Raw genomic sequence first — 12,881 nt, 5'->3', positions numbered from 1 at the left:
TTAGTGGTCAAAACATCATATTAAATCAAGGTGAGGGCACTCAGGAATCAGTTTCTCTTATCTAGGAGTGATGTATTTACACAACTTGTAGCATCTGGAAATCTTTTCCACCGGTGTGTTTGTGTTCCTGTGTAACATAACCCTTGTAATCTCATCCTAATGTGGGATGGGACTGTGAGCCCCTGAAGATGATGTCTTATTCATACCTTTGTTGGCCATCTTGGCAGAGGTTCTGCATCTCAATAGGGCTGGATTTGTAGCAGCTTTGTGGAGCTACCAGTCCTGTGGCTGCTCTGAGGTGGAGGGGGTGCTGGCGTGTGGGATCTGACCAAACCCCACCAGAGCTGTACCCTTCTTACATGTGTTATATACTGCAGTCATGTATTATCATTTCACAGCACGGGTTTTTTTTAAATGAACGTAGTTAATTTCTTGAACGAAACCCATGCAAATCCCATCCTTTTGAGAAAGTATTTAGAAAAGTATGCAAGAGCAGTATCTGTTTTAAAATATTTCACAGAATGGATTGGGTTGGAAGGGGGGATCTAAAGGTCATCTAGGTGTGGTAGACCTTCCCCTCCATGCTGCTCAAAATCCCATCAATCTGATGGTTTTTTGCTACTAAGTTGAGAGAAAATACGGTAGTGTAAATCCAGTGTATTTGGATCTTGCTTCCCTTGCTAACTGGAAACACGAAAGAAGAGATGGGGAATTTTGTGCTGCATCTCCTGAGGGTTTGTCTGCTCATGTTTACAATTGGTGTGTCACACCAACACAATGTTCACCCTCATCTTTCCTCTAATGGTCTCTGTACCACTGTCCATGTTCCTGCTTGCCTTCATAGCATGTTTTAGGACAAGGATTTCTTCTTAGAGACATGAAACATCTCTGGGCTCTTAGTTCTAAGGAGAGACTGCTGTAAGTAAAAATGGATGCAAATGTAGCTGGTTCTGCAAAACAGCACTTGTGTTTTGAAATGAAGTGGCGTTGTGTGGTGTTCCAGACTCTTGCAATCACTTTGAGTATTTGTGCAACTGGGATTTACTAGCAAAGTGAAAGCGGAAAGGATTTTTTGAGCAGGAATATCAAATCATGGAATACACCTTCAGCTGAAAAGAAAACAGCTTTTCTGAGGGGTTGGGAGATTTTTGTCTTAACAACAATAGCCTTTACATGTGCTAAAGCTAACATACGGCCAGAAGCCTTGGATGCCACCAAAGGTTTTATTAATCCATTGGAGCTATTGATAGGTGATACAGATCAAACCATCCCTTAAGATTTGAAGGTCTGGCCATGAGTAGCAAAGAGGAGTTGCACTGCTGCAGATTGCAGCAGATGTGACCCATTGTGGGATGCCCTGTGTCATTGGAAATGCAAAGATGCATTGAAGCTCTCTTGGATTGTTCACTCCTCAGCATACTAAATGCTTCTCTAAAGTATTTCAGAATCTGAGCTATAAAGTAATTTGAATTCAGAAAGGAAGATAATAAAATAATAGATAGAAAAAAACTCTGTAGAGTATAGACTGTTTGAAAGAGCATGAAAGTCTTTATCAAATACCTTTTACAGTAGAATTCATTTGTGTTACCACAGGGAGCAATTGTGATCCTCAAATCAAGACAGCAGAAAAATCTGAAAAGGTTTCTCCTCCTGCTCCTCAGATCCACATTATTTTGATGCTAAATCTTGTCCCAGATTTATCATTGTTACTCTTTGGTTTATTTGTCTGCTTGTCTCCCTGATCATTCCTGTTTATTCCTTCTCCTTTTTTCCCCCACTCATTCCTTTTTAGCTGAGTCCAGACACCAAGGGAAAGTCCTATGTAGATCACCTGCAGAAATACTGGGGAGAATTTTGTCCAGCATTAACTCTCAACATGCTCCTGGCCAGCTTCCCTGCTTGCCCTTGCACCTAGTGCTCAAAATGAAATTTTGTCATGAAAGTCTCAAAAGATTTGATAAATCTCAGTCTTTTTATTTGCATTGAGTTTGTGGTTTTGATGTGATAGCTGCAGGGCAGCCAATGACAGGCTTGAATGTCTGACCTCTCAGTCTTGGAAATAAACTGTTACTTAGACATTTAAAAAGAAAGGCTTGAAAAGAGCAAATCCAAAATTCAAGTTACAAATACAATGAAAATATGTTGATTCAAATCCTGCAAGCAGTTGACAATTTTCTGCCCTTTATAGCCTATCCATCAATTCATGGAGGCTACTGCCCAACAGTCAATTAATTAGGAATAGCAAACACAGAACTGAATTATATTCTTACCTTTTTAGCATCCTGTCTCAGAGTAAAACCTTATCCATGGGAGGCAAACCAGAACTGTAGATCACAGCAGAGCTGTTCAGCTGCAAAGACAAACCAGCAGATGGACAAGCTTAGAATTATAGCCCAGCTTTAGAGCTGGCTTTGAGTTTACATTGAATTTACCATTTGAGGTATCAAAACTGTATTACAAGGTTTCTTTAGACCTGAAAACAGGTGCTAAATAGAAAATAGATGCCAAATTAGTAGCATCTTGTTAATTTTGCACATCAAACAAACCCAGCACCTTAAAATGAAGAGGGATGTTTTTGCTTGGCACATCTAAGCGGGGTTTGTTGAACTCAGACCTTCCCCAGGCCATGTGAATTAGCTGGAAGGCTACTGAGATAAAGTTCCTGCTATTTAAGAGTTTGATTTGAGAAAGAAGAGAAAGTACATGTTTCCATTCCTCAGAGGAAAACAAACCCTTGTGGGTTTTAAGACCCAGTGGAAAAGGCTGTGGAGGTTTTTGAATACCACTAAGGAAGAGGCTTCCATCTCTCCATGTGCATTGCTCAGAAACCTGTCTGCCTACTCTGTCTTTACTATTTCTCAAGTAGTACTCTACTCCCTCCAAAATCTGACATGTTACAAAGCAATAATCCTCCATGAGTCTGCCATTCCATGTAAGTGTGTTAAAGTAAATGTAAACACACACATCAAGTTGGGGGAGTTATTTTCTGCAGCTAAATTGGTGGATTTCCAGCAAATACTGAGAATATACAGCTGGAGGATGAAGGACATAAGCCTGTTTGTTAATGCAGTTTCACAGTGAAGGTGTTAGAATTAGCAGAGAAAGGAAGGGAAAGAGAAAATTGTGGAAAAGCTTCATCTATCTCCTTATTGCCTCCTGAGATAGATTGTTCAGAGCTAAAGGAACCCTAGACATGAACCAAATCTCCTGCTGTCCTATATAGCTTTTACAATCTCCTTTTTAATAACCCAAACTACAGGGTAGTCTGACTATTAGACAAGCCATTCTTTTGAATTCTCTCCACAATGTGTATAGACATGATAAAAAAAACCCAATTCTCATTAAAGCTGCCAATGCTGTTTCAAAAGCAGGTGGTTTAAAATGTGTCCTATACAAAGCAAAACACATTTCTTGTGCATTACACACTGCTTAATAGGGAGTGTAAGATTACACTGCTATGTTGTGTATAACACTGCATCTTAAATAATAGGATATTGTAAGTTGTCTTGGAAATATGTTTCGCATGAATATGGAAGATATAATGATATGCACTGAGCAATTTTCAGAAGTGCTGGAACACTGCCTTGTGTGACAACCTCTGAGCTAAAGTAGTTGAAAATAGCATCTGGAATTTCAGATTATACAGTCTCTGATCCTAACTGATTATTTTTTCTAGGATATTGTTCAGCCAGCATGTGGATATATGAAAGACAAGACTTCTCCTGTCCTGTGGGAATGCTTACTGTTTATGTTATAAATTAAGGATGGTAGAAATTGAGTGCTCTCAACATGCATTTTCATTTTTCACTGAAGTCACTCTTTTATAAGGAATGCAGGATTGATCTGATGTAAAAATTGTGATATACAACTCCCTCCCTAAGCTGCCTGTTCATATCCTTTTCCAAACCAGTTCTGAAAAAAAAACCAGCAACCTACAGAGGTCCAGTTGTACTTCTGTACAAACTCAGTGTTTGCCATTCACTTCAGCAGAAGCAGACTTTGGTCCTTCATTGATGTGAACATTTCAGTCTATCTGTGAATTTCATCAGCAATCAGAAAACCTCATAAAGCATGGTAATTCAGGTTCTTGTGAATAAGCACAGTAATTCATGTGATATTTTAAAATGAACAAAAAATGTTTGTATGTATTATAAACTGCTTTTAATGAAATAAAATTCATTTGGGTCTTCAGTGTGCCTGCCTATCTTAATTTTCCCATCTTCTGCTTTAAGAAATAATTACTTCCTTTCTGATAAATCAGCTTCTGCAAACAAGGTGAAAATTGATTATGAGCTGATTAAGTTAAATAAAATATTAACATAAACACTTACGTAATGTAGCTTGGCAGTGAATTTCTTATTCTTGAAGAGGTGAATTTTAAAAATGTATTTTCTGTGAGTCCTGCTTCTCCTGAGAAGTCTCTGTAAATTCAACAGGTGACATTACAGATAATTCAGTAATCAGTGTTTCACCTGCCATTTCATGGGCCCATAAACTACTGCAGTTTAACTTACATGACTCTAGCCAATAATAATGTATGTAAATAACGTGTTAAACACCTAGTTATCACTCTGCTCATATTAGCTCTTTCATACTAATGATTTATTTTCATTTTCTCCAGGATATAGACCTGCGGCTAACTGGATTTGATTTATAAGAGGGGATTCTGCAGTAAATGGCTGCTCTCTTCATATTGCTGCTATGGAAAACAGAATTGTCAATAGGATGTAGTCTGATAAACAGTGCTGAGTGAAGATGCAGCTTCAATAAGTGTGAAATCAATGGAAGATACTTACCGCACGAAAAGCCTTTTGAGATTTTTCTGACAGGCGCCTATTTAGGAAACTTGATCTGTTTCCTCCGGTCGCCCTGTTTTTACACCAGTGGATACAAATCAGATTGCTTCACTGTAGTTACACAACTAATGTGGGACCATGGCCTTTCCAAGATCCATGTGGCTGAACTGTGTATGGAGAGCGACGGCGCTCCGCCTGCTGCACACGGGATTGAATGCCACTTTTGCTTTTTCCATACTTGGATTTTTGCTCCACGCTGCAGCTGTGTCCTCCCAAAAATTGGATGATACCAACCCAGTGGTGACCACCAACTTTGGCAAGATAAGAGGGATTAAGAAGGAACTTAACAATGAAATTTTGGGGCCCGTTATTCAGTTTCTCGGGGTTCCATACGCTGCCCCTCCAACAGGGGAGCGCCGCTTTCAACCTCCTGAGCCTCCATCTCCCTGGGCAGATATCAAAAACACCACCCAGTTTGCTCCAGTGTGTCCCCAGAACATTATAGAAGGCAGGTTGCCTGAAGTCATGCTTCCCGTGTGGTTTACTAATAACTTGGATGTAGTTTCAACCTATGTGCAAGATCAGAACGAAGACTGCCTCTATTTAAATATCTATGTCCCAACTGAGGATGGTGAGTTAATAGCAGGCAAAACAGGGAGATCTTTTTATTTTCCTGTTCTACTTTCTAACAGTATTAATTCACGTGTACTGGTAGCATGCATGGCTTTCTCTGTTTGCATGCCAGCTTACTACATGTGTGCATGCTGCTTTTCTCTGTGTGCATTTGTCCTCGCTTTTTGATTTTTATTTTATTTTAAATTTCTTTCTTTTTTCTTTCTGTCTACACTCATTTTTTTTCCCCCACAGCACGTGTAATTTTTAGGTCAAAGTTGGTGCCTAATTCTCATTGCCACCCACTGACTTCTGGGAAGATGCATCAACATCTTTTCCATTGCATGTGCAGGCACAACAAGTTGAGAATCTTCCGCACCTAATAAAGCAGGTCATATTTAAGTTAGATAGTGGTGTTGCATGCTCCTACTGTCTGTGACGGAGCTCCATGTTATTTTCTAGTCTTCTATTCATTTTTCAGTCAAAAGAATATCCAAGGAATGTGCCAGAAAACCCGGCAAGAAAATTTGTAGAAAAGGAGGTATGTATAAAGTGGACAAAAAAACCAAACAAAAAAAACGGGGGAGAGATCGAGACCTTGCAAAAGGAGAAGGAATAATACAGGTGAAAGAGGCTGATTGCTGGTGCTGTGAACTGTTAGGGACTGTCTTGTCCTGGTGGAGAGGTGTTTAAAGAGAGGTCCATGTATGACAGATGAGAAGATAACGTTTGTAAAGCCAGGATCCAGTTGCACCTGAGCATCTCTGCCTGGCACTCTCTGCAGTGACAGTGCTGGCAGCTTCTCTCTTGGCCTCCAGGCTCTGGGCAATGCCTGCAGTGGCACCAGGGGATGGGATGTTGTGTGTGGATGCAGAGGAGGGAGCTCTGTGCCCTGGGATGGGCACTGCCACCATTGGAGGGGCTGGCACAGCCCACAGCTCTTCCCTCCAGAACTATGGCATAATGGCTGGGAAGCATTATAGCAATATGCAGGGCTGAGGCCTACACTGGCTTTCTCCAGGATATTCCCTGTTTTCTTGGAACAGGGTTAACTTTTCTGGAGTGTAGATGTGAAACTTTTTTTTTTTTTTCCGTTTACGTGCTTCTAAAAGTGAGCTTTGATTTCCTTTATTCTGTGATTACAGCTCTCTTTGTCAAAGCCCAAAAGCTCTTAATAGGGGTGTAGGGAACTGTTAAAATATTGTGACATGGTACTTTGGGAGCTAGACTGCTTTTGGAAGCTTTGGAAACTTGGCTTCTCCCCTTTCTGTGTTAAATACTATGGAAGAGTTTGCAGATTTCTTTGTGAATATTTGCAAATTCCTCAAGCAGTTGACATGCAACAGAGAAAGTCTATTTTGGTACTGATTAAAAGGAGGCATTTGGTGCTAGTTTTGAAGGACTAATTTTGTACTGTGCAAGTTTGTTTTTGCATCAAATGATTTTCCTTTATTGTTTTCTTTAAAATATGTTACCTTAGAGCTGGACTACATGTGAATTAGAATGCTTTTTGGCGTAAACAAAGAGTACTGTGGACATGCGCAGTTGCCTATTAGCTGTAATCCATTTCTTTTTTATCCTGTTATTCCAAAACAAACACATTTTAGGAAAGCACATAGCAGAAATCTTTAGAGCTGGGCAAAATTTAACTCTTTAAACCCTGCATTAGTTTTTTAAGGCAGTATCTAGGCTCTAAATCAGGGTGGCCTTGTTCCCAAGGCTTTCGCTCTTACAGCTCCTAACTGCTGGTTGCAGCTAGCCTGTTAATTATTAATTGTTAATTGTAGTTGCTCGATGAATGCTTTTTTGAGATGTCTAAATCCACTTTCAGCGACTTAAAGCAATTTGTGTTTAAAGTGTCAGGCTTTGAGGCATCTCCAGTTTTCTGTTAGGGAATTTTTGCTTGGTGTTGTAAAAGTACAATGGTTAAGCTGGGTTCCCAAAGCTGGAAATGAAGATAATCAGGGTACTGTGAGCAACGTCACTTCTTCACACATCATTCAAGTTAGAATAACTGCTGTCATTTATATGCATTCAATTAATGTGCAGTGCTGCAGCAGTTATTACGCAGTTCATCAAGCGTGTGTAATTAGCTGAGCAACTTTCACTTCCTATCACCCAGACGCTGATTCACAAAGTCATAAATAAAGATGCAGATCCCCATCATTGTTCTCGGAGAGCATCTTTCGTACGAGAGAGTATTAAGAAAAAATAATCAGAAAAATAGCAAAAGTCAAGGAGGGAGAGCCCAGTAGCTGAGAAAGTCATGCTCATTGTCCTGTGGGCCTGAAGGAGAATCAAGAGAGTTACTTGAAATTCAGTAGGTTCCTTTCCACTTAGATTCATTGCACACACAGCACAATAAAAAGCCTACCTCTTGCTGTTGACAAGTGCAGAGAGCTCCTGAATACCTTCAGCTGGGCAGCTGAGATATCTGTAGTAATGTCTGTTCTCTGAGTAAATCTCACTCTGCTCACCTGTGCATAACCTGAGATTTATCCTGGCCTGGGATTGCCCCCACCGCCAGGGGCAAAAGGAGTTGCAGGACCAAGTTGCAGTAGAGTCACAGCAACTGAGCAGCAACCACAGCTGGGAAATGGCATCAGTTTTGTATCAGAAACAAGAAAGGCCCAACACTCTCTCTTTTGCTGATTTTTATGTTACAGTCATAGCACCACAGTGATGAAAATTATTGGAAGGAGAAAATCTGAAATCAGAAGCAGACTCTTACACCATCTATTTAATTCATAAAGAACATGTAGGATGAAAGTGATTGAAGCAGCAACCATATGCTATCCTTACATGTGGTTTGATTCCTTCTTACTACATGAAATAGATTGAATTAAATAAATTAGTATTTATACTTAATTGTCAGCTGAGGGACATTAGAAAATTAAAAATTTTTAAGAACAGGGAGCAATCTGATTAAAATAGATGTGGAAATGAAAGGAGTTCTAGCCATGAGTCATGCTAGAGATGGTAATGAGCATTATATCCATGACCTCCTGTTGGGATTTGGATGTGCCCACAGCAGAGACTGCAGAATGATAGGCTGAAGCTGGGTGAAAAGAAATGACACAATTCAGCATGTTTTTTGCAAAACATGAGGCATGTATTCCAGTTACTTGTCCTTCAGTTTACTGATTCAAAAATAAAGAAAGAGCATCTGGTTTTGTGTCTTTTTCTTCTGGGTACATCAAGGTCAGAGGCTGCTAATTCTGTTTTGGGTATGCAGAAACTTGTGTTTGCAAGGGCTGGTTTTGGAAAATCAGTGCAAAGGCATCTGCAGCTCTAAATTTTAATAGATCCCGGTTATATTGTAGGTTATACCATTTCAGTGATTGATACTAATTATATTGTCTATTATCTGGCATTTCCTGAATTTCCTGACAAGCCTTTGTAGCATTTCTAGGGATTACCTGAATAGTATTCTGCTCTTTGGCATTTCAGACCTCTAAATTTACCTTATAGTCAAAACACAAATATTTTACTTGTGATCCAGAACGTTTCCTTATCTCTTAGGAGGGCAAGTGCATCCTGCTTTAGCTGCATACCTGTGGTGTTTTAATATTGTATATTAATTTCTTTCAATTGCAGCAGGTTTGCACCAGGAATTTCTTAACTTAATGACAACTGCATAAACAAAATTTGGAAGTGTTCACTTATATGCCCACTAAAAGAACGCCCAGGGGTTGTGTGCTCTGCACTTGGGATGACAGTGTGCTCTTTCTTAGGAACCTGTACTAAATCTTTCATGCTGCCTGAAGATGCCTCAATGTAAAAATGTGGAGCTGTAGGTGGTACATCCTCAATGTCATGGAGCCAGGCAGATGCAGTTTTGGATAAATTAGTATTTGTAGGAGATTTAGGTGTAGAATAAGGAAAGAAATCACTTGATCCTTACTTTTATGTTTAGGAATTATCAGTGGCTCAGAGACTGCCCAATATCAGCGACTTCCCCACATGTGGATTCTGTTTCTTATTCTAGTCAGGGCAGTGAATAAATTTTAAATGCGAAGACTCATGATCTGAACTACCTCATTTGAGAGTGTAGGATTAGACAGCTCTATTAATATTTATGCCTCCTAATGGGCTACTTGATTTTCAGAGCAAAGCTCCCCACACCATACTTTCTGGGTTTTGGCTGTGGTTACTATGGACGCACAGGAGCAAATGTACATACACACAAATATATTCATGGAACTGAAACACAAATCACACTGCTGTAATCTCATCCTGCTTTGATCTCCCTTTGTTTTCAATAGAGAATATGTTACATCAGTTCTGTTTTGTAAGAGGCTCTGATAACCTTAGGGCTTTAAGCTTAGCAATGTGAAATATTCTTTAGGAGACTAAGCAGAAATTTCACCTGTTACCTTGTGCTTCTGTAGAGTGGTTGTTCCAGTACTCCATTTAACTACAATAGAACTGTTTACTTATCATCAGATCTTGGAAATGAGCAATTAATAGAACTTGTGCAGTTCCTGGGGACTCCCTTAAATGAAGATCTTTCTCTAAACCCATTATAGCTCTGAAATCAACCAGAAAAGGACAAGCTGAGACCTTTAAAATGTGTATTTCCACTGGCAAAGGTTGTCAATTTATTTTCAGTATTCCTTTTTTTCTAAAGATGTAATTTAGAAAATAATATCAAAGTGATGGAAGAGTAGATGGTAAATTGTCCAAAATTACTGAAATATTCCTTTCTCTATGGCCATGTGAATGACAAATACGAAATCTAAGGTGTGAGCCTCCATCACTGTAGACAGAGCTCTGTTAAAATAAGTTATGCTGTCAGTAGACTAAAAACATGCCTTTGCAGACAATTGCCAGAGCTCTGGATCTCTTGAGAATGAGTTCCAAACTTACAAAATATTCCTTTGTGTGTATTTTGGGGACATTAACCCTTTAAAAGGGTTTATATCTTCATTAGGCCACTTTGAAAATTCCTAACAAATTATTTGTCTGTAGTATTTTTGTGTCAGTATCTGCCTGCACATATTTGAATTTTCACCCCCACCCATGCTGGGTCCTGGCTGGAGAGCCCTCATCCTTACTCCCTGTGGTATCAGCAGGCCCACGTGTAGTCCATAATCCCTAACTCCACTGCTACTCACCAAGACACCACAATTGTTCTATTTTTCTGTTCCTTTCTGAAGCCCTGTTTTTCAGTCTCCACCACCGCTGCAGCATTTCCTATTCTACTGGTAATACATGGAAGAAGATAATGAAGCAAACATTGTCTTGTACAGACCTTTTCATCCTTTCACAATCTAAAGCTGTTAGTGTCAGTTAGCAGCATTTTCCAAAGATGTGCAGTAGGTTTATGTCATATTTGAAATAAAATGCTTAAAACTCTGATGTACTTACTCCAGCCCTCTTTCTGGGTGAGCCAGTGCTTGACAATAGAAGACTCTGCAGACTGTATTTTAAGACTCCAGTCATCTTAAATGCCATCAGCCCTGGTCACACTCCCCTGTAAATGTCTGGTTGTTGGGGCTCTGGGCTCTTGCTGACCACACAGCCATCGTGCTGTCACTGCTTTGTTCATACACCTTGACAGTGCTTATAGCTCTAACAGGTCTTAAATTCTGATCTAATTCCATTCCTTGTCCATTATTTTACTGCTTGCTTTTCATTTTCTACATCCTCCCCCACACAGGCTCTAAAATAGCACTGCTACCCTGATAATGCTAAGTCGGATAAAACTGGTTTGTGCTTCTTCCCCCGGCCTTTGTTGGCTTGGACTGGTTTTACTCAGTAAACATCTGTGAGATGGTTTTCCTTTCAATCTGTTAGTTTCTAATTTATCAGTTAAAGCCAGAATGGATAAATCTTATAAAAAAATAACTGCATAAGTGTATTTGTACATTTTCAGGAGGAACTTTTGAGTTACTAATATGGCTTTTGGATAACTATTGTTTTCTGCTTGTTTTTCCCCTCCTGTATTATAGTATTATTCCTTTTCTCTGTGTTAATGCTCTTCATCTTTTTATTTCCTTATAATACGCATGGATACAAACATTTTTTGTATTCTTTGGATATTTTTTAGCTTGAAACATGGTGCTTACATGTGTCAAACTATTCTTAAGGATCATCTCACAATGTTAATAATCTGCTTATAACTTGAATATTGCTCCAGTATAATTTCTTTTTCTTTTCTTTCCAAATTATTTTCACTCATAATTCTTTAGCCTTCTTCATTTTTACTTACTTTATGATGTCAAATTTACATGTCTTCTCCACTTTGATATGTATGGTATTAATAATTATACTCGACATTCAAAAATCAACTGCTTTAATAAGCTTACTGTAAATGAGATTTGTTTTCGGGATATCAAACCATTTCCTTCTGTTTTAATATGAATATCTCTTATTTTACTTTCTCATGCTTGTAATAATGGGATTTATCCAAAGAAGGAGCAGCACTGAACAATGCAAGGCTAAGGGAAGTGGGACAAAGCTGATTTTCAGCCATGTTTGCACCTCTATTCCAACACAGTGCAGGGACCAGAGTCTCTGGCTGCAGCTGGAGCTTCCTCAGGGCTGCTCTTGCAGAAATTGCAAGAGACAAGAAAATGGCATAGTCCAGGTGCTGCAGCTGATTTCCCCTTCCAGAGCTGGGCCAAAGTGTTTTGGAACATCTCAGCAGCAGCAGTAAATCATGCTGCTGATTCCTCTGCTGTGGGAATTCTGTTAATATCCCTTAGTGCCATCAGAGCAAGACTCAATCTGCCCTGGCAGAGTTTTCTGCATGCTTTTTGTGAGGTTGGATTTTGACTTTCCTATTTGTACTAGGAGTACAGTAAGCACACAGCAAGTTCAGTCATAGCAATGTGTTTGAAGGGAAAGGAAACTCCCTGGTTGAAGAACTGAGGTTGTTTTTCAGCTTATGAGGCTCTGTAAGTAGTTCCTTTATTGAAATATCATAGCCCTGGTGAGAATGCATCTTCTGCTGGGTTTCTGTGTTAATTAGGGTATAGCCAGTGGGTTTGACCAAAAGGAGATATTTTGGAGGATACCAGAACCAGCAGGACAGTTTCTATGTTGTTGTAGGCACGATTCACCTCTTCCTGCCATTGACAGTCATTCACAATTCAAGTGAGATGCTGACCTCTGCTAGAATCATTAAGTTTGGGCTATATTAATGCCAGTAGATCAGGCCCTGCAGAAGCAAAGTATTGAAGTCTCTTGGTATGATTTAATATTTAACTAGCTTTTAAATTCTTATTTTTATAATCTGTTGAAAATCATATATATATAGAGAGAGAGAGAGAGCCTTAATAATAGTAGCCTTACTATTATCTAGTAAGGCAGAAATGACAGGAGAGAGGCAGCTATTTATTTTTTGTATTTGTTTTCTGAAAAGCTACCATTTGTTAAATTTCCCCCTTTTCGTAAAGGTCTTCTTTAATTATTAGCTGAAAATCAGGTATTTATGTAATTACCATAATTATATCTACATATCTAGTG

General features: G+C 39.2%; 1 protein-coding gene across 8 annotated transcripts in view; it reads left to right on the top strand.

The window, feature by feature from the left end:
- Nucleotides 1–12,881, top strand: part of NLGN1 (neuroligin 1) — a 376,858-nt gene that overhangs the window by 76,583 nt on the left and 287,394 nt on the right. For 4 of the 8 annotated variants that reach the window (XM_036389257.2, XM_036389258.2, XM_036389260.2 and 1 more), the window contains 2 exons: nucleotides 4,622–5,427; nucleotides 5,890–5,949. In XM_036389257.2, the coding sequence (XP_036245150.1) occupies nucleotides 4,935–5,427; nucleotides 5,890–5,949 (553 nt within the window). In that variant the 5' untranslated portion in view covers nucleotides 4,622–4,934. The remainder of the gene's footprint in view (nucleotides 1–4,621; nucleotides 5,428–5,889; nucleotides 5,950–12,881) is intronic. The other 4 variants (XM_036389264.2, XM_036389263.2, XM_036389262.2 and 1 more) reach the window with 1 other exon arrangement.

The sequence above is a fragment of the Molothrus ater genome, chromosome 10, assembly GCF_012460135.2.
Source record: "Molothrus ater isolate BHLD 08-10-18 breed brown headed cowbird chromosome 10, BPBGC_Mater_1.1, whole genome shotgun sequence".
NCBI classification, from domain to species: domain Eukaryota; kingdom Metazoa; phylum Chordata; class Aves; order Passeriformes; family Icteridae; genus Molothrus; species Molothrus ater.
Note: the sequence above shows the minus strand (reverse complement) of the source record. Positions and strands in the feature narration are given on the sequence as shown.